Source organism: Pelecanus crispus, chromosome 9 (genome assembly GCF_030463565.1).
Source record: "Pelecanus crispus isolate bPelCri1 chromosome 9, bPelCri1.pri, whole genome shotgun sequence".
Classification (NCBI taxonomy): domain Eukaryota; kingdom Metazoa; phylum Chordata; class Aves; order Pelecaniformes; family Pelecanidae; genus Pelecanus; species Pelecanus crispus.
In genome coordinates, this window is record NC_134651.1 from 27783835 (window position 1) to 27805619 (window position 21785).

Sequence of the window (21785 nt, forward strand, 5' to 3'; positions counted from 1 at the left end):
AATTAGTAAGACACAAGGACACAAAGTTTTGTCCCATGTAAATGCTCTAAGATACAGGTGTGACACACAGATGAGCGGGAAAGTTTTGGGTCTGAAAATACTGTCAGATGCTCCTGAACTAAGACTGGCCAATATATCTTTTGCCCTGAATAATTCTACTGTGATGAAATTATCCAGTAAAGGTAGCTGTGTTGCAATTCTCAGGAGTCCTGCACTGTCACTGGAACCAGAACTTCCCACATCGGAGGACATGGTTCTTCAAACAGCAAGTGAGTTTTCTTCCGGGAGGCTCTGCCTGACTGCAGATAAGGTTCCTCTCGACTGGATGCAGCCGTACCCCACAGGAAAAAAGGTAGCACCATGCTTGGTTGATATGAGCTCTGAACAGCTACAGTTTGGCTGTTCAGTAGAGACAGTCATGAGCACATCTGCTCTGTGAGGTGACTGCTGTGCAGTTAGGGGGAATGGTAGACGCAGGCTGTGAAAAGAGAGGCTAAACCTCGCTGGCAGGAGTACTCCGGCTCAGCTCCTTGATCCCATGCAGTATCCTCTTCATGTGACCCACTTTGGTCACACCCAGGTCCTGGAAGAAAAGAGAAAACCTTACCTTAGGAGAGAGGCAGGGGGGAAATTCCAGGTGGCCAAGCAATGGTTACAAACTAGTCAGCCAGTTACAAAGAGAGGAGGAAACCAACCAGAAAGATTACAAACCTGATGGTTATATATGGAACATCAAATAATGTGTCAAAAAGCTATCAGAGCATGACAGGGCAATGAACACAGAGCAGGCACAGAGCAATGGAGAGAAACAACTGCAGACCATTAGCCAGAAATGCAAATTGCTTTGACTGTTAAAGGCCAAAGCAAGAGAACAGAAAGAGCATACAGATCTCAAGGACCTAAGCTAGTAGCCAAAACATGCAGGAAGAACCAACCCATCACTGGTCACATCAAATAAATGTGTGAACACTTGGGTACCATGCAACAAAACACAGGCTGTAGCTGGATGGCATGCAGAGGAATCAGCTACACAGATTACAGCAAACCTCAGAACAGGAAGATGGTCAAAATCACAAATGAAGATCCAAGGGGCATTCAAAAAATGCCATGCGCTGCTTTACAACAAAGTATTTTTCTGCTATATGCAAGTCACCAGAATAATGACACAAGTCTCTTGTACATGTAAAGAACCACCACTTGCAATTTTTCTCTGTAGAGAAAGCATGTCCTGGTGAGGAGATGCAAAGTTGTGCAATGTAGTTACTAAGCACTATTTAAAAAGATTCTCTCCACCTAGCAGCCTCATCAAAAACCACAATGATTTTTTTTCTTGTAACAAAGAAGTGTGACGATCTATTTGTCCAGTGACTACGACATAAGAACCAAATTTTCGCAATCACAGCATGTTCTGCAAAGATGGTACAAGAGCTGAGAAGCTGAAAACTTCCATTCCGTCATTAAAATCAGAGACTCTCAAGAACACTATCTGCAATCTGTGTGCTGGACTGTATTACGTCTCCAGGAAGCTGTGGCAGAATTGGACAGCTGGTCCCTCAACTAGCTGTTCTATCTCCCTGCTGTTAAAAATCAGGTGACCTGAAATGGTGAGAAAATAAAATGAGGCCGCAATGAAGCCGTTCATCTTGCCAAGGCACGTGGAATGAACAGCGGGCAGACCACTTCCAAGCACATTCAGCACAGAAGATCATGCAGATGCAGCTGGCTATTTCTCATGAGCTGATCATCAAAGTACCTTGAGGTCCCTCCGTTCGAGGTGCAGGAGCTCAGAGCCCCGGACGTCATGCCGGATGAAGATATCCTTATACTCACAAAGACTGAGATGCTCAAGCCAGGCCGCAACCTCCTCCGTTCCCCAGAGGTGAACTGTTAGAGATGGAAAAGCAGGAGTGCATTGAGTACCCAGAATCCCAGAAGACAGTCAGATGAGGACACCATCAGCACTCAGTGCCAGAGAAGGAGGGCAAGCAGTACCACAGCCTCAAAACAAAGAGAGGGCAAGGACTGGTAGCATGACCTACAGTCTCAAACAAAGGAGGTAGGGCAGAGAAAGGTAAAAGGTGTTCTCTTAAGCAGAGGCTAGCTGCAGTTAAGCCAGGAGGAAGTGCATGGTTGTTTTGATGGGATTGGATATGCTTTTTAAAGTTTACCCCTATGTTTAAGAAGAGTAAGTTCACTGATATTCCTCTGCTTACAAAACAACAGATTCATAAAATATATCATGAAGAATTAAGCACAGATTAGTTTGCTGTTGTGCACAAGCACTTGTGCTCAGTAAACAAAATAGCAACCTCTCTCCCCCAAGTCTGAGGGAGAGAGGAAGAGTTTAGACTTCCACCTTGCACAGCCTCTAAATAAGAGATTAATAAAGTTCCCAAGTTCTGGGAGGCAATGAATGAGCACCAGCCTGTCGGACAGAAGGAGACTGTACCCACAACTCCGTGGCAGAAGACAGGACCCAGGAGCCCACAGAACAGGTAGTACTTCTGAATTTTAGAAGAAAGTCTTCATAAGAGAGTATAATCAAAAAATCAACTAACCCAACTGGAGAGAAAGTGTCTTGAATGACAGTTTGTTGATTCATAGCCAGTTTTTATCTACTGACCAGTAGGATTAAAGGTCAGGGTGCACCTGTGGTGATGCTGATCCCCAGCCAATTAGGCATGAAACTTGATTAAAGCCTGAGGGTGAATCAATGAGAAAAACATCATTAACCATATCACAGAGAATTAGCAGTGAAAAGGCTGGAGTTATGCGGACTTGGGCTCCACAGTCGTTTTGATACCTAAAATGTCAAAATCCTCAAATTGACTTCACTAAGAACCCCCTAAAATATCCCTGAAAATGTCTGGATGTAGGCAGAATTCTTCAGAGGGTACCTCCTGTTTCTGCTCAGGAATATTTGCGCGGTACTAGGGAATCATGACTTAGAACGGAGCAATAAGCTACTCTGCCACGTGAAAAAGACAGACTGAACCTCCAAGAAAAGGCAGATGCACTTCAAACAGAAGAAGGAGACAACATCAGAGGAAACAGACAGAATAGGTAGCGGTGTGACCACACTGATATGACAGAGACACAATGAATGAGCAGACTTGGTACCCGGCAATCCCATGCTACTGTGAGTTTCCTTATTTTTGTTGTTCTTCTCCTTTTTAAACTTGGTCACCAGCCGGAATTTGCCACTGCGGCTGCGTTTAGAGTAATCCAGCATCTGGTTCTGTAAGAACAAAAAGGGAAAAACAGGCAAATAGTCATAAATTGATTGGAACGGACCAAGAGGAACAAGTACTGTCGAGGTCAGCTTCATGACCTTGCAAGAGAGGAAAAAAAATTCTAAACTCATTCTGATCAAGACAGGAAAGGAAACAGAGAAAGTTGATCCTATGTCAGGCAAGGGACCTTAGCAGGAAATTACTTTCTTTAGCCCTAGGGAGTCAAGTTTCCTTCTTAATTTTTTCTCACATCAGTCGTATATTCACAGGAAGTCAAACACTCACAGCCATCTAGTGAAAAAGAGAACAACTAGGAAAACATAGCCTTAGTCCTCCTCACCTCCTCATCGCAGGGCTCCATAAGCTGCCACAGCCAGGGGATGTCTGCTAGTTTCCTCAGCTGGAGGTCCATGTCTGCCAGGGCTGCTTGGAGCTGCTCCTTCTGTGGAGGATCTAATTGCTGGATCAGAAATGGAAGCAAAGCAGAGTTAAAAGCCATATGGCGGAACACACAGTCAGGCCCTTGCCTTGAAATTCCTAGCTAACAAAGCAGTTCTTCCTTTTAAAAGGAAGTGCACAGCAGGCACTCTGCCCAGACATTACCAAGTTAATGACTTTCATCTTTTCTGAGCTCCAAACTCCACGCAAGCTAGCCTGACTGCTCATCGTGCCTATGTAGCAACACCATCCTAATTACTCGATGGTAACATTTAAACTGACTTGTTACAAAGAAGACCATGACCAGCAAAATGTTGCTTGCCAAGGCAACAGGAGGAGAGGAGAGAAAGTGAGAGGCTGCTTTACTCCTGCTTTGTGCTTCTTACCAGCGCCATCTTGCCCGCCAGCAGCAGCTCTGTCTCATTATGGAGGGCTTTGACATTATTCACCATCTCTACAACAAGGCTGCAGTTCAGACCCTGCAGGGAAGCAATTCATGCGCAAATTAAGCCTGGAAATGCAGAGGTCTGAGCAGTGAAAAGGAAGAAGTCTTAGACAAGCAAGGCCTACTTTCGGTCAACCAGAAAGGAAAACCAAGAGCTATGGAACAAGGACAAAATGGGAGATGCTAAGTGAGTGAAGTACCTCTGTAGACTTGGATTTAGCGTAGACTTTGTCCATAGACTTGGAGCTGGCATTGACAGCATGGGCAAGCTCCTGTTCCATGTCCTGATAGGATTGGGCTATTTCCCGAATGCTATAGAGAGAATTACAGATTGCATCAGCATATGCTCAAAGCAGGAGATCTTTTCTGACTGGGTATCTCCTTTTAATACCCATCTGAGTGACAAGAGCAGGGATAAAGCACGGGAGGGGCACAGCCTCTGGCAAAGCAGGGCAATTCTCCCTGCTATCGTGAGCATGCGTAGGCAAAGCAAGGCAGATTTCACATGCACAACTCCAGGTGCATATTCAATTCTGCACACAAGTTGGGATCAGTCTGAAATACAACCTAGACATTTTAGTATGGCCATAGTGATGTGAAAGGCAGCTGCACACATGGCAGTTTAATTTACACTTCTCTGATGTGACTCTGGGAATTTTCTCTCTGAGGCCCAGACCAAGGAGCTGAATGTCCGAGTAAAGGATGAGCAGGTGAGTATACAGTGACTTCTTCCAGAAATCTCTGCTGGGCATCAGGGTTATAAGAACCCGACTTGTCATCTGAGCTCCTAGAGAGGCCTTTGCTTCATTTCTGATAAAAATCATCGATATTCAAAGATAATGGGTTCTTTCAGGATTAAAGGATCCATGTTTGCTCATGAAAGTAACATTTTTTTGTTCAGAATGACCTAAGAAAGTTTATTTGACTTCAGTCCTTGTGCAGCTGGGACAGTGCATAATGAATGATGTAACCCCCAGTGACATGGACCAGCACTGCAGAAGATAATGAACAGAAACATCCCCAGGAACAGGGATTAGGACAAGAACTCCAGGCACCAAAGGAGGGCTCTATTCACCAAAAGCAAATTGAGTCCCACCTGTGGATCAGGGCACCTGCAGCTTGACCAAACTGGTTGATCTGGGTGGATTCTTCTTCAGACATGATCTCTGGTTGCAGAGAGAAAGAGGAGGGTCGGGACAGCTCACACTTCTGTTTGTCCTCCCAGGACTTCAGGGTGCTCTCAAATGCCTAAAAACACAGCAAGCACACTATAAGATACCTTATAAAGCTCCTATAAAAAACAATGGCTGTGCCTATGCCTGTAAAACATGTAAATCTGGTATAGACACTTTTCATTGCAGGACCCAGTTGTTCAGCTGCTTATAACTTTGCTAACTAGCTGTCTGGGCTGAAGTTTTCCATGCCACATGCTTGCCTTGACTTAATTTTTGCTTAAGCCTAGTTTTAGTCAAAATTGCTAAGCCAATTCTGAGGGCCAGACTAGCAAAATCCATCACTTCCCTACTGGTGGCAGCCTTTTCTCTGAGTAGTTATATTGCCTCTACACTTCTGTATTACTGCACACCTCTTCAAGTGACATCTCAGAGCTGGAAGTTAAAAAATGTTCAAGGCTCCTCCTTATACCTTATCTGGAAGTAAACTGGGCTTCCCCAGTAATTGGTGGGACAAGCAGCTGAACTCAGAGCTAGGACCTGTCCCACTTGCACCCATACTGATATTCCTGCTGGCATCAGCTAGCAGTACAGGAAGAAGTAAAACAGATCCAATGCAGAAGGATCAAAATTGGGAATGGTGAGAATGAAAACTGAAACACAGAGCCTCAGGGCAAGGAGAGATGGATCAAGAGCACAAGAAATGGCAAGAGAGAAGGTTAGACAAGAGAAGGGGCTGTGGGAGGGGAAGGCTGAAATAGGGAAATCGGAAAATAATTCAGAGAAGATGATGAAGATAATAAGCAGGGGTGCAAAGTTTTCATGGGAAAAAAAAAAAACCCAGCATTTGGGGAGCCAGAAATGGAGAGGAGATTGAGTGTGATGGGTGGATGGGAAAGGGAAAGAAAATGGTAGTCATGGATCCTGGGTCTGGGAAGTCAAATGAGATGAGTACAGACTAGGTAAGGAGCACAGGACTAAGCGTAGAGAGAGGAGACAGATGGAGCAGAAAAACCAGTGTCCACTAGAACACAACTGCCTTTGGGGACAACCCAAGGTTCTGGGGACAAGCCATTCTCCTGCACCTGCAAATACCTGTGAAGCCCTGTGGTAAAGCATTCCCTTCCCCTACTGGTCCTCATACAGGACCAAAATCAGGCTCTGTCAGCTCAGTGCAAGCTATCTGCTGATCTCAGCCTTGCTGATGATTCTTCAGTGGTCCAGATGAGGCCACACAAAGGAATTTGAGTTTTTCCACCTTCAGTTTAGGAAATTAAATATCCCAAATCACATTTGAAAAATGCTACCAAACATGCAGGGTCACACATGAAGAGAGGACCCCACTTCATCTACTGAATAGGACAGATTTGCTCTGTGAAGGAAGGGATGTGCAACAATGATCGAAAGGACAGCAGGAAAAATAAGGATAAGGCAACAGTCAAGACAGAAGCTGAAAGTTGCTCTGCAAAACTGGAACCTCTTCCTCAGCGGCAATTCCATGCCTGCAAGACTGGGTTTGCAGGCATTGAGGAGTGGGATGGCATACTGGGAGGAACCGGGAGGAAGCATAAAGCCTGTTTGTGCTACAGTAAGGCCTTTATCCTTTCCTTTGGCTTATCACCATTCAGTAATACAGTAAAATGGCAAGGACAATTCCTTATGTGCTGGTACTCATCAGATATATTTTAGATATATTTGAAAATTATGAGATGAGACAGACACACACTGCTGAACAAGGCATAAGACACTGCTTTACTTGGTCAATGAAGTATAAGCCACATACTGAACAATAATTAGAAATTAAAATATTGAACAGCTGAATCTAGACAATCTGCAGCACTCAGTGAGGCAGGCATCCTGTGGGAAAAACAGCATGCAAGCGTGTTAAGAAACGCTGTCACAAGGCACCTAGAAAAGGAAACAAAATAAGCTTGCATAAACAACTTTATTTATGCAATTTCACAAGTGGTGAATGCAAGTTTAATCACATTCTTTCCAAAAAGTTTTATGGTGAGCAGCAAAGTACGCTTCTTACATTCACAAAGATACGCTTTCATGTGTGGCCATTGCCACGCTCTCCAGGAATATGTGATATTGAAACATGTGTGTACTACACAGTGTATGCAAGGCTGCTCTTACCCTGTCTCGGGTGAGGGTCTGTGCTCTGTTCTTATGAACAATCCAAATGTAACCCGGAGGCTGAATCCAGGCTTCTCCATCCACTTGCACAGGAACTCCCTCTTCTCCCAGGATTGCTATCTTCACTGTCCGACACTGCAAGAAGTGACTGTGTCAGAGAAGCTCCAGAACATTGATCTTCCAAAAGCATAAGGCATTCTCTTTCTTTCCAAAGCACCTCCCCAGGTACTGTAGCTTTGCTGCTATTACAGACACATGTGCCTGGGTGTCAGGGTGGCAGGGCACGACTTGCACGCCCTGCTGCATTGTGCAGCAGGGACCATTTGCTTTGTCTTTGGACTACAAATCTGTATTTGAATTGATGGTCTAACTCCTACCACAATGAATTCTAGCAAACAATTCTATGCCCAAATTGCTCCTGAACATGCTAATTTTCAGCCCTGGTGGATGCTCTTTCCATGGACAAGAAAGAGCACAAAGGAGGGCTTAATGACTGAAATTGGCATGAACATCACAAATTGGAGATGGGGGAGGCAAGAAGAGCTCACAAAAGCAACTGATACCTGTGCAATCCGGTGATGCTGTAGGTTTATCACTCGTGACACTGCCATCTGCATGCTACCAAACACTGCTACCACCTCCAAAATCTTGTCATCAAAGGAGGGGGCTGTAAATGTCTAGCCAGATACAAGGGAGAGAGAATTCAGTTGACATACAGCTCTGTTGGAGAGGTTTCCTTTACCCCCTCTTGGTGAAGATTTGGAGGTCAGCTTTCAATTGTGCTTTTTAATCTATAACATTAACAAGGCTAGAAGGTGAAGATTTGCAGTGAGCTAGGAGGAAGAAAAAGGAGCCTCAATATTCCCACTGTGCTTCCAATGGCAGCTAAAGTATAATCCAAACACAAAGGCTGTAGGCCACAAGGCAATAATTATTCTCATGAGAGTAGGCACTTTTTCATCTCAAATAATACAATGTTTCTGACTGGATCTAACTCCCTTTGCCTTCAAGAGGCTTTACTTCTCAGGCAGTCTGAGGGGAGAAGTCAATCTAAGGCACTTCCTAGAAGTCCAAATGACCAGGACAGCATCTGGTTTGGTTTTTTGGTGGGTTCCCCCCCCCGAATCCCTACAGACTGCTTGGATACGAAGCTGCTGATGATTGGATTTCAGTATTGTATCCACCTCACAGAGAAAGTACATGCAGACAGGCCCCTTTCCCTCTTCTTCCAAGCACTGTTCTCAGGGGTTATGACTTCAAAAGCAACAGTAAGTAAAACACTTCCTGCATTGCCTTAGAGAATACTCACATCATCTTCCTTGGTCCCCCCCCAGAAGTTGGTGCCTCCTGCATAGCTGGGAATGTTGAGTACAGCGATTCCCTGGAGACTGGGCAACGGGATTGGCCTTCCATCGCACTGTACAGAAAAGAAGGTAATATTACTCTCAGCACGGCAAGAGAGAGCCCCTCCTGCCAGAGCACGTGCTCTAAGAACAGAAAGCAGACTGCACAACTTAGTAATAAATTAATTCAGGTTTCCTCCACTTTATTCTTGGCCTAGCAGAATAGAACATATCCATTCATGTCTCATGAACCACCTCTCCTTTGGCAGACATGGATTTTAGAGAGATACTGTTGCTTCTTTTCCCCAAACAGGAATAGGGCACACCTCAGAGGTTTGGCAAAGCCTCTTGGTTTATTCCTCCGGAAAAGGGAAGAAAAATTCTGCAATACGCAGTCTTCTGAGATGAGGGTCTCCTCCTGCAAGCTACCTGTTTATGTTGTATGTGACCCATACAAGAGTACTTCTTTTCCAGTTTGATGCACATTATAGTGTAGTTAAATTAACAGCTTTCCACTGCACCTAGTATCTAAAATGCTGTGTTCACATGAGATACCACATGTAACATAACAATCTTATGTATCCTAATACTGAGTTCGGGACAGCTAATACCTTCCAGCAGGATGACACTTCCCTTGCAGGCTGAGAATACAAGTTACCTCCCAGAACCAGGAAAAGCCATTTTTAGCTAGCTCAGGGTGAGATACAGCAAGTACATTGTATCAGCCAGGCAAGGGAAACACCCTAACTTCACCAAGCAGAATCACCACGCCAAAATCAAAGTGTCTGAAGGAGATGCAATTATGCATCCCAGTTTTAGCAACAGAAGGCCATACTAATTCCTCACCTCCAGCAAGACTTTCTGCTCCAGGTTTTTATATGTTCTATGTAGCAGCTCCTTGGTCCCCAATACTCCGTACCACATCATGTTTTTAGTACGACTTCTAAGGGGGCAAATCAAAAGAGAAAAAGTTAGCATAAGCATTTACCTTTTCACTTAGATGGAAAAAAAATCCCACATTGAAATGGTACCTCCTACATCCTAAAACACAAAGGTGCTTTGCTTCCAAAAGGGTCAAGGCTCAAAATAGTCATTGCTTGTGCTAGGAAACTACTCCACTTTCAATAAATGTCAGGTATGAATTGAGGATGACTGGATAACACACACTACCAGAAACATACACAGATTCCCCTGGCACGGGACTTGTCAATCTCATACACCAGGACATCAACAGCATTTTCCAGTATTAGCTCAAATATAGCAAATGTACCAATCGCAGGCTACACAAAGCATCCTGTAGTTGCCCAGGTATTCAAAAGGCCAAAACCTGTGGTTTGTATTAAGTTAGGATCAAGGCCTCTGTGGCATTTAGAGCTGAGATGTGATTCACTTATAGCTAAACAGCAAGCCCAGGAGAAAAATCTGAGTGACATCATGAAGTAAATAGAACTGATGCACTAAATCCACACCAATGTAGTTACTCAAAGATCTTATACTAGCCACAACAGCATAATGAATCAGTAATAAATCAGTAGCTAATCTCCTCCATTATGATTTCAAGCCTTGAAAGAAGATTATGCAGACAAGATCGAGAATATACCTATTCAGCACACTTTTGCACAATTGGCTTCAAAACCACACAGAAACATAAGTGGTTTCAGTCACTTCTGGCAGTAGCCAAAGCCAAACCCACCTGCATTTCTCTGGGTGCTCATCACGTTTGTTGTTGAAGTCCAAAGAAATCTTTGCATCCAGTCCAATTCCAAAGTAATTATTCATGACACACTTTTCTGTGTAACATTCACTGCCAAACAAAAGAACAAAACTCCCATTTCTAAGTCTACGTACCATTCAGTACACATCTCACATGCCCCCTCTGGCCACCTCATAACTCTCTTGCATAAAAAGATGAAGAACAAGAAGGCTGTATGCCAAGGTGCTCTGATAAGCACTGCTGGCAACTGCCTAAAACCCACAAAGAATACCATAAAAGTGGCTATTGAGCAGAGGTCCCTGGCCTGCAGCCTCCGTCCATAAGACTTCACAGCTGCAACATTTGCAGAGGAATTCTCCCCTTGCCACAGAAACACACTAAGAAGCCTACACTTCGTTTACAAAAAGCAATGTTGCTGGTCACTGGCATTGTGTAAAAGGCCTCACAAAACATTACCAATGTGCTTTTACACACACATATATATATATTATATACACACACACATATAAAAGGTGTTACCTACAGAGAGCCTGACAAATGAGCTTGGAAGTGTCAGCTACTCATCTCAGGGGCACTGAACCCCATGAAAAAAAACTTTTAAGTCATTGGATTTCTACTGTTTAGCAGAAACAGCCTGAGAAAGTCTTCACATCGCATTTCCCAACTGCCTCCCCTGTTGTGGCCTGCCCATGACCCTTCTCGGGCCTCCATGCTGTTAAGGGTAGTGATTCCCCCACAGGTTACTGTCTACTAACTGGAAGCTGGAGTCATCTCTGAGTGTAGGGAGAAGACTGATCTACATTTTATTCTCACCTAAAATCTAAAAATCTTCTACCATGAGTCAGATGTGTCACTGCATGTATAACTACATAAGCTGATCCTCACTGGCACCCAGCATATGAATTCATTTACATAACTCTGGGCTGCTGCAGTCTGTTATTTAGCTCTAGAAATTAATCTGCTTCTCTGTTGAGGTCCATTTGGAAACGCCCACTCCCTCCCTTCAACCTCCTGGGCATACTCACAGATTTTCAGGCTCAGAGTTAAATGGATCGGCATGGATCAACAATCGGCTGATGACAGAGCTCCCAGGCAAGGAACCAGACATACCAGCACGGATATCTGTTGGAAAATTGACCACAGGGAAGAGTGTGATTAATAATAATAAACAGAAAACAGGTAACTTCAATCTCAGAGACAAGATGACAGGGCAGAGTATATTAACTCTTGTAATTCACTGTGGAAAGCAAATAGCAATAGTGCTTTCTTCCACCACAGAAGGCTTAGCTCTCTCAGTAAGGAGAAGAGTTTCTGGGGCTGCCTAGAGGGGTTTTGATTGACAGGGTATCACCTAAGGCTAGCAGCACAGTTGTACAGACACATGGAAACGGGAAATAGGAGTGTATTCACTGCAGTAGCTTTTTTGTTCCAGGGTGAGACATGCAACATCCTTGCTTCAGTGAGTAGAGAGAGAGGAGCAGGACTGAAGTTATTCTCCAAGTTGCTCAAGAATTACTGCCTTCTGCTTCTTAAATTATTAGCTGGTGACCCACAACAGTAGCTTTGTCAGAGAGAAATGAAATTAGCTGCTTCCAGAAGAAACAATTTGAACAAGTAATTTGGGGGAAGAGGTGGAAGGACAGCACCATGGTGATGGGGAGAAGTCGCTACACAAGATGTGGAAGGTGGGAATTCTGCTGGCTTTGTGCACCTCCAGTGCCTTCAGCCTCCACATGAAGGGACTGCTGCTCCTAGTCTATGGCTGCCACTCTTCAGAAACCTCTCTCAGCAGTGTCCTATCAGCCTTCTCAAGGTTACTGTGAGCTCAGTATCTCCTTGTAATTGGCATCTAAATTCTGCCACTGCACAGTGTGAATAAAAATCTGTGTCTAGGTCTCAGCTACAAACTGGAAACTATTACAGCTCTCTCCAAGTCTCCACTTTTCAGCCCTAGTGGAAAGTTATCCACAAAGGGATTTCTCTCTAAGTGGACCCTGCACAAAAGGACATCAGGCAGGACAACTTCATGTTTTCATGTGGAGACTGCAGCCTGTGCTGCTGTCACCTGTACTCCAGTTGGCTGCCTCAGTGGGAAGCGGTGGGTGTTACACTTACTTGGGTAGAGTATTTTTGTGTTCAGCATTGGCAAGTTGTCCCGGTTTCCTGTCTGGGGAGGAAGAGATGCAGAGCTGCCCAGCGACAAACTTCCTTTGTTTATTAGTCTTTCGCAAGGAGACTTGGACGCTGTAAAACAAAACACAAACATGCTATTGACAAACATAACACTGTGATTCAGACCAGCGCATAGAAGCACAGCCCAAGCAGCAAGACTGGGTTAGGAATCACTCAACAGCAAGACACTCTAGCCACCATAAAACAAAGAGTTGACAGAACCAGTCATTAAGAGACAGAGATGTGGCATATGTGCAGCCAGAAAACCTTGCAGACTGGAGGTACCAAAATGCCACATGCAAATATTAGAAATGGAGATGAGAAAAAGCTGGTGCCAGCAGCACAACAGACAGGGTATTTGGCTCCCAATCAATACTCAGATTAAATACCAAATATATTTGCAGTGATCAGGGATCTCTAACAAATTACTCATGTAACACAGTTATTAAACCAAACTGGCTTCCGTTCTCTGTCACCTGCAAAGGATGGCAGGGGCTTACAAGGAAATGTCATCAGGTAGATGACATGAAAAATGCTCAAAGCCATCCTTGTCCAAGTACCGAAAGCCAAGAAAACCCAGATAACTGGCTACGGTGCAAGAAAATTTCTGAATCCTAGGCTCCATACGCTAAGATCATGGACCAGCCATCAGAGGTGTAGCGAAAAGTGGGGTGTATGATGCACAGGATAGAGCACAGAAACATGCAAGACCTGGCATCTGAAGAACAATCATTCAAATTAGAGAAAAACAGAACTTGGAAGGTAATACACATAACACCTCCCCCACTTTTTACAACTAACAGAATCATAATTCGCAGGCAAGACCTGCATGGTGACAGCCCTGGAGCAGTACCTTTCCGCTGGCTCCTCCCTTTGGACACTCCATAGCTGCTGCTGTGTGATGACTGCAGGGAGATTTTATCCTCGTTCCTCAGCTCCTTGCCCTCTTCAGAGGCTGAGAGACTAAGGAGGAAGCCCTCTTGCTCCTGGGTCTGGGCGTTCTGCTCATCTACAGCTGTAAGGAAAGAGAAAGTAGGTGAGTGCCTCACAGCTCTTCTAGCAAGGAACACCTCCCACTGATGTAAATAACAATAAGATGGGACTCTAAAGACCCTGATTTCTTAAGGGAAAGAACAGGAATAACAAAAAGCTTTCCTGTATCATTTGTCTCAACTAAGCTCTGCTCTGGAGAGGTTTTGGAACTGGGCTGGCTTAGCCTCCTGTTTTCTTTGCTGAGCTCTTTAGCAGTGATGCTCTAAATAGAAGTGTCCACCTTCAATGGTACAGGTACTCAGGCTTCCTGAGATGTAAACTGCGCTACAGGTGATGGGCTTACATTTATTTGCATTTAGATGTTGCCAGTAATTCTAACCAGATGGACATTAAATGATAAATTTAATGAATTTTCTGTTTGCTTAATCTGTACTGGGGCAATAGGATAAGCCACTCGAAAAGGGCAGTTAGACACATATCATCAGGAGGAAGAAAAGAGCAGTTGGTAAAAAAACAATACAAACAAAGGAAAGAATCAGATTACGTACTTTGGAAGAGGAAAAACAGTTTGGAGAAGTTGAACAAATACATTTGAAATGTAAAAGGAGTTTGTCCAAGAGCTGCTAAGAATTAAATGCTAGCATGTTGCCTAAAGAAACCAAAACTTCCTTTGTGTGTAATCAATAGGCCTTCCTCCCCAGCAACCCCTCACAGGGCACAGCTCTGTGAACAGCCCTGAGCTGATCTACCAGCTCACTGCCTCTGCAGGGGGATGAGCCCCCCTTCTTTCAGTCTCTTCCTCTCCCTTGTGCTAACTCTGGAGTTCATCAAAACTACCCACAATGCAATCCAACCCACTAGCTCAGCAGAAATATAAACTCTTCCTGCTGGATTAAGCAAATTGGTTGGGCTCCAAAAGAACTCCAACAAATATCAAATTGGCCTAAGGTAAGCAGCAGCAGTGGGGCAGCAGCGAGGTCAAGACCTCTACTTCACCAGAAGCAAGCTGTTTGCTCAACTTCCATCATCTTGTATAACTTTGCCTTCAGGATATGTTGTATACAATACTGCAGTGCTGGAAAACCACACAACATTGGAATGATCTGTAACTGACTACATAGTTGTTCATAGTGCACATTTAATAAGTAATTTAAACAGTAATACATTTAAACAGTAATAAGCTGTTAAGTACTTCCTTTGGTCTAAGTTAAACCACTGAGTTTATGACTAACATCTGGGAGACTGACGCCTTTTGAAGGAAATGAAACTTTGAGCTATGGGTGTGAGGGGCTGGAGAGAGATAAGGGTCAAGATGTGGAGAAGGTCACCTGCCTAGGAAGTTACATCAGAACAGAATTGATTTGCATCAAGGTGCAGTATTATAACATCTTCCCAGTGACAAAGCTCATTTAAGAAGTTCCTGCCCTCTCTTGCAGTTGTACCACTCCACTGTTTTGCTGGGCTGTACTATAAACAGATTTCTGAAATAATCCAAGTTAAAATACTTAAAATACTTTTTTCCCAAGTATTTTCAGATCTGTTTTACAGCAAGGCCACACAAACAGTTGCGCTGACACAATTGTGGTATGGGTGGGGACAGACAGGAAATGCAAATGAACAGAGTGTGGGAGGGCAGCAACTTCCTAAACCAGCCCTATGGGAGAGAACATACCTTGAACTTCAGGGTCATGTACCAAGCAGTGTTTCAAACAGGTGGGCTTGGCAGAGATGGTACTGAAACTAAATAGCCAGGCTTACTTCTCTAGCTCAGCAAAGCTGTTTTTAATAAAGAACCCTACTCCCCTCTGGAATAAAGGAAATTTATGCCTCTCAGGACTGTGTAACAAGTCACGAGCAGGACTCCTAATAGTTTACCTTTTTCTGCATGCTCTATTATCTGACGAATGGCTTTTTTCAAGCTGTTGGCTCTCAACATAAGCTGTTCTCGGGGACGAAATATCTGGGGCCGTGCAGTACATGACGAGCCCAGTGACCGGTCACTAGAAGAATCACAAGCACTGCCTGACCCATCACCATCTTCAGTTTCCTCTGCAATGGTGGGAGGAGGGTTTGGCAGAGATGAAGACGCTTGAGATTCATCATTCAGTGTCTTCAGCAATGAGTCCAGCTTCTCCTTCAGGACAGAGCACTACAAGGCGAAGAAGAACATTTGAGTAGAACTAACAGTAGACTGGGTAGCTCATTCTTTTAGTGCTTGTTGAACTGCTGCTGTCCTAGTTCTCTGCACACAGCAGTTTTCCACTTCAGAAGTAGAAACCCAAACAATTTTTCCAATTTTACCTTCCTGGCCATGACCTCTGACTCCTCTGAGCTTTCCGTTGCCTTCTCATAGGCTTTCCCTACTCGAGCCACAAAATCCTTCACTGTCTCACAAAGCACCCTAGACAAAGAAGGCAGTGAAAACAAAAGTCATGAAGGATTGTATCAGGATTTTCACAGTGCAACTTTCACTTAGAGCAGTTGTCCTCTAAGTACTCACTTGGCTGAGGAGATGACCACTGAGTGCTGGTCAGAAGTCAAAATTTTGGACAAATGAGCAGCCACAGAGTCTTCATAGAAGAGAATCTTCTGCACCTAGTGACAGTCAGAAACAAACCACTGGGGTGCTGCTCCCCAACATTACAACATATGCTGTGTAACCCTGGCTCTTTTTGCCCTGGAAAAATTCTGCGGTCCAGGGCTCAGTTACCCACTGAAGATCTAAATTTGATGAAGAAACTAATTCTGAACCTAGAAATCATCAGCAGTGCAGTTCTTAGAGTCTCTGATTAACTATGGATCTACAATTGGGTTTTTACGGTTCTTGTGACTGCTATGCAGCTTTCCACAATTTCAATAACATGATGTCTCGACAGCAGATAAAAGTCAATCATTTCCTCTCTGTCCTGTTCCAAAGCATTTTCCTCCCATTCCCCATTATGGTTGTTGACTCTGGTAACCCAGCCTCCATCCTTCTCCATAATACTTCATTGACTTAAAGACCCAGAACCTTTGCAGCTCCTGCTTCACCCAAGTCACAGCTCAGGCCTGCTCTATTTCAACTCAACTACTGCCTCCTATCTTGTCTGTTCTGAGGCCATTGCTCCCAGTCCCCTGCCCTCTGCATCTCATGAGGTACCTCAGAATCCTCACTGAAATCTTCAGTGACTGTGGAAGTGGAAGCCTGGCGAGGGAGTTTGGTTTCATATACCATGATGCTCCACCTGTTGAAAAGGAGACATCATAGCTGTCACTACAAGGCAGATGATTTCCTCCTTTATCCAAAGGACATAACAGTTTAGAACCTCAAGCAGAACAAACTGCACTTTGGCAGGGGCACAACTGATGTAAGAAAGCCATAGGGTTGCAGTGGAACTGCAGAGGGGTTGAACTGCAGGAAGAGGAAGGGATGACACTATGAACAAGTATCCTACAGCACAAGGACCTTCTCTGTACTTCTTCCCTCTCTCACAGAAATTCTATCGGCATTACTTGATTCAGCGCAATAGATGCAAAGATGCAACTCTAAAGACAAGAAGCATTTTTAAAAGTACAAAGATATATAGGTAATATCAATACCAGAGGTAAAGATGTCCATTTCTGCATTCAGTTTTCATTTCTAAGCCAAACTCAAGATAAATTGGTTCAAATTAACCAAGAAAAAAATTAGCTTAAAAAAATAAATCATAACTGTAAGGCTGTCAAATTCATTTTATGAGAACTCTGGAACACAAGAGAGGACACTGGACATCAATTTCACTCATTACCATTCTGCAGCAGTGACACAGAAAGCCAGACTACCTTTTGTTGCTAAAGGGTGACAGAGGATTATCAAAGAAAAAACATTAACTGGCATCAGTAAGAAGTCCAGCAGCTGGATAGAATCAAGAACTGCCCAGTTCTCCTGGAAGGGTATTTTCACACAACCCTTGAGGAGGGGAAGATGTTAGTGATGGTTACTCACCTGTCCAGCATTTTGGTACTGGCCCTCTCCAGCTTCTCAAGGATCTGTGGGAGCTGGGTATCATCATCACAAGCAGACCCCCAGCCTAACACACGGGCAAGGTCATTCCCTGTTCCCAAGGGCAGCACTCCCAGCTGGCACTGCATTAGAGAAAAGGAAACCAAAACTGATATTCAAGTGGAAAAACACAAGCCACAAACAGCCACAAGTTACATGACTGATTCCTTACACAAACCAGTCATTGAGAAACAGCTAGTCCCAGTGGGAGAAGAAAGTACTTGGATGGGGAAAACAGCCAGAAGAGCATGCAAGTAAGGAAAAATTTCCTCTACTTTTAAGTTGTTGATTGAGAGAGGAGTGTATTACAGCTATCATCTCAAGGACCATCTTACTAAAAGTAACCCCTTCTACAGATGTATTTATTTAACCATCAGGTGGTGCTATTGCTTTTTCTGTAAAATTAGCATAGCCCTCTCCAAGACAAAATGGAAACAAATTAAACACTGCATGATACCTCTACTCCAATGAAGTTTCTGTCTATCCCAGGACTCAGAAACACCACCACAAGAATTAAAGGGATTAGATGAGGAGCACTACCCTTGTGGAACTCCCAGTTTTCTAACTGCAGCCCTTTCTGAGCGTAAGTCTCTGCTGGCAATGGAGTAGGAATAACTCAGAGCTACTTCAAAAGCTGCATCTTGTAAGAGGGAGTTGTCAGGGAGCAATGGAGATAGGAATAATGAATTAGTCTGGTACTGCTTCTTGCAGAAAATTACCCCAAGAGCACTGCTGTGGTAAGCTTTCACTGGCTTCAGTCCTGGGGCAAAGTACGTCTGTATGATCAAAGAAAGTCCCCTTCAACCCAAGCTGTTGTTATTCCTTCATTCTTTCATCTAACTAAGCTCATTGGGCAGGTACCTGCTTGTGAAGATTGAGGCTATCAATTTCGGAGAGAACCCAGCCAACACTTCCGTCCCCACCGCAAACTAGAATCCGGAAAGTGTCAAATTTCTGGAATAAGCGTAAACTACAGCGAACGGAAAGAAAAAGCAAGAGAGAAGAACAATCAGCTGCTATACAAAGAAATGATAAACAATTCCAATCTAGGTAATAAATATGGCAGATTTGCTTAAAGTAGTCTCTGATTTCACAATGAATATGGGCCACTGTCAGATTAGAGAGGAATTAAAATTATTATAAATAAGGAATTATAAATACAGCTAAGCAATTTACAATGGCTATTCTCTCTAGAAATATGTCCCAGACACACTCCTCTACTAAAGCAGGGCACTTTTGTCTGAATAGAAGAGGAAACAAGCACGTGATAGCTCATTATCCATTGAATTAATTCCTTTTTGCAGATTTGCTGCATTCAGCCTAACACTAGTTATTTGTCACTGTTTGTAGTGCTCTGATGTCACTGCCTTCGCACTCAAGGCCACACCAATTAAAGCAAAGCTTGAAGAGTAGGAACTTTATGTAGTCATTCAGTAAGTAGACAACTGTAAGAGGATGTAAAGCCTCACAAGCTTTAGTCCTTCTTCTGGGAAAGCAACATAAATCAGCGCTCTGGCGCCTTGTCTGTCCTGCAGGCAGGCAAACAACTCACCAGCAAGACAAGTGTGAATTTCTCTATTCACCCTTTCCAGAATATTAAAAACAACCTCGCCTTAAGCTGTTTAAAACTGTGCTTCTTGCTGAACATGTTCCAGAACTACTGCCTGCTTTTATTTTGGTTTTGTATGTATTTTTTTTTTTATTATTACCTAAACAGGATTTACTGTAGTACATGAAAATCCTTATTTCTTCAAGCACTGCTGACACATGAAAAATGTCTATCAGAAATTACAACATCTTATGGTACAGTTTGACTGGCACCAGTTGAGAATATTTAAATTATTAACAAGCAGCCTTTACCCTGTACCACCATTTCCTTTTTAAGAAAGCAAACAAGAGCAGCTGTTTTAGTAGTGTGCGCCACAGCTTGAGAAAATAATTGCTTCCCTCCCTTCCCTTCTCTCCTGCTTAAAAGCAAAATTCCTCTCTACAGTCAGTCCAGCTGGGGAGGGGAAGAAGAAAACTATTTAATTTAAAAAGTTTTCTATAAACTATTTATCAGCCAAACGCATCCCCTGGACAGCATGCTGCAGTTTTAAAGGCCAGTATTTTACAATGCACCATGGCAAGAAACCACAGCAGTTCTCAGGAAAGAAGAACCTAATGGTCACTCATCCAGGAGCGGACACTCCCAGATTTAGCACCCTGCATCTACAGGTTTTAGTCATAGACTTTGAGTCACATTTAGAAAAATATGAAGGAAATTCACCTTGTGCCAGCTCTTATTATAAGAAGCACCCGTTCATGACAAGTTACTCAAATCTGATGCAACAGAGAAACATTTGGAGGGAGCAAACTAGAGACCAAAATTTTTTTTTAAACAGAGTTGCAGAAATACACAAAAGGAATTTATTCCACAGTGCTCACTTTTTTTTTATCCATAGATATTCTAGTGTAATCTGTTTAATCTTCTTTACACAAGCCTGAAATGTCATCTAGATCCCAGGGCAGAGCCAACTTTACCAAAAGCATTCATAAAAGACATTTTCCCAATATCACCATAAAATCCTTAAGGGATGGAAGTTTCACATACTTCCCAGATAAGTTATTTCTGGATAAATCTCATTTTGACAATATTCATTTGCTATCTATGAGATTTGTCTGTTCACCCAATTTAACTTAAGTTAATTCTCGTTAACAGTACATCAGGATGCCTGTTACAAGTCTGTTTGCTGACAAGTCTTCTTCTTGGATTCAAGCTTTCCATGCTTAGTCTTCTTCCAGGGGAGTGTTTCTGGAATTCCCCCAAAACACCTCAAGCTGTCCTGCTGTTACTGATGAATGGAAATAATAACCTTTTTCAACAACATTTTTGGGTTTAGCTAATCAATAACACTAAACACAGAGTGGAGAAAACCCCTCCAAACTTCATATGTGTTCAGTCTTCTCTGAGGAATGGGTTCCTTGTTATATTTGAGGATATATAATCAAATAAATATATTTGATATATAATTATATATTATATATTTTGATATATAATCAAATAAATCACTTGTACTTTTCTGGTATTTACAATGAATGCATGCTTCCATAGAATATCTGCTTACCCAAGGTGAGGTCCTCCATTCATGAGGTCAAAGACCTGGGCTGGATTCAGTAGCTGTTTGAATCTTCGTAGAAATTTTACGCCTTGGTTGTCTCCACTTTTTGAGTTGACGAAGACCAACAAAGGGCTTGTGCAAGAAGGGGGACAAGTAGCTTTCCAGAAACCTGTTGGGGAAAACGGAAGGGAAAGGGAGGAAAAGCCAGGGGTGTGAAGCTGCCCATGGGGATGGAGTGAGGGAAAAAAACAACACCCCACACCCCAGCACAGCTACAAAGAAGCTAATACTTTCCTTGTGCTTATGGTACTCACTGGGTAAATGCCAAACATGCACAGCCCTGAATCCAGCACAAACCACACCTCATGCTGCCAAATGTCACACTTATCTCCTAGCAGTATGCCAAAGTTTTCAGCTTCCCCAACCTTTCCAAACTGCTTCTGCAATACAGTTGTTTTCAATAAATTTTAACAGCTGCAGCTCAGCAAATACTGACATTACAGGGTAATAAACTGAATGCAAAAGCAAAGCAGTTCACTGCCATACTTCAGCAATATCTTCCAGTTTGGAATTTCAGCAACACCAAAAAGCAGAATTTTCATTTGACAGAGTCTAGCATTAATAGTGTTAGCTGAAGGGACTGGGACTGAGAGGAAGAGAAAGAAGGCACTACTTACTAGCGATACTTACCATCTGAATCAATGCTGTTAAGAGCAGTAGGAGGAATGACAGATACTTTGCACAGCCCAAGAGGGCACTTGTTCGGCAACAACTCTTTACATGCTGTGTGCACCTGAAAATACCACCAAAAAAAACATTCATTCAGACTCTTCTGGGCATTGTGGTATAACTCATAAAGCCACCCAACAGGAGGCTGTAAAGGAAGAGTATGAAAGGAAGAGGGGGAGAATCCAAGGAAATGTCAATCAATAAAGTTATTTTAAGAATGATCTAATCAGTCTTCTATTAATTCTCCTCTTTCCATTAGTACATACTTTTTCTGCCATTTGAATT

The 21785-nt window shown here is 43.3% G+C and overlaps 1 protein-coding gene across 1 annotated transcript in view; it reads right to left on the bottom strand.

The window, feature by feature from the left end:
* Window positions 1-205: 205 nt before the first annotated feature.
* The window catches only part of DGKD (diacylglycerol kinase delta), a 41050-nt gene continuing 19470 nt past the window's right edge, over window positions 206-21785 (bottom strand). The window contains exons 7-29 of the mRNA XM_075717177.1: window positions 21462-21564; window positions 20778-20940; window positions 18532-18640; window positions 17614-17753; window positions 16789-16873; window positions 16150-16244; window positions 15951-16050; window positions 15525-15798; window positions 13510-13671; window positions 12600-12728; window positions 11510-11606; window positions 10464-10574; window positions 9617-9713; window positions 8737-8844; window positions 7991-8104; window positions 7428-7562; window positions 5213-5364; window positions 4317-4428; window positions 4058-4150; window positions 3574-3693; window positions 3121-3238; window positions 1754-1884; window positions 206-583 (exon numbers count right to left, since the gene is read on the bottom strand). Coding sequence (XP_075573292.1) covers window positions 494-583; window positions 1754-1884; window positions 3121-3238; window positions 3574-3693; window positions 4058-4150; window positions 4317-4428; window positions 5213-5364; window positions 7428-7562; window positions 7991-8104; window positions 8737-8844; window positions 9617-9713; window positions 10464-10574; window positions 11510-11606; window positions 12600-12728; window positions 13510-13671; window positions 15525-15798; window positions 15951-16050; window positions 16150-16244; window positions 16789-16873; window positions 17614-17753; window positions 18532-18640; window positions 20778-20940; window positions 21462-21564 — 2838 coding nt within the window. The 3' untranslated portion in view covers window positions 206-493. The remainder of the gene's footprint in view (window positions 584-1753; window positions 1885-3120; window positions 3239-3573; window positions 3694-4057; window positions 4151-4316; window positions 4429-5212; window positions 5365-7427; window positions 7563-7990; window positions 8105-8736; window positions 8845-9616; window positions 9714-10463; window positions 10575-11509; window positions 11607-12599; window positions 12729-13509; window positions 13672-15524; window positions 15799-15950; window positions 16051-16149; window positions 16245-16788; window positions 16874-17613; window positions 17754-18531; window positions 18641-20777; window positions 20941-21461; window positions 21565-21785) is intronic.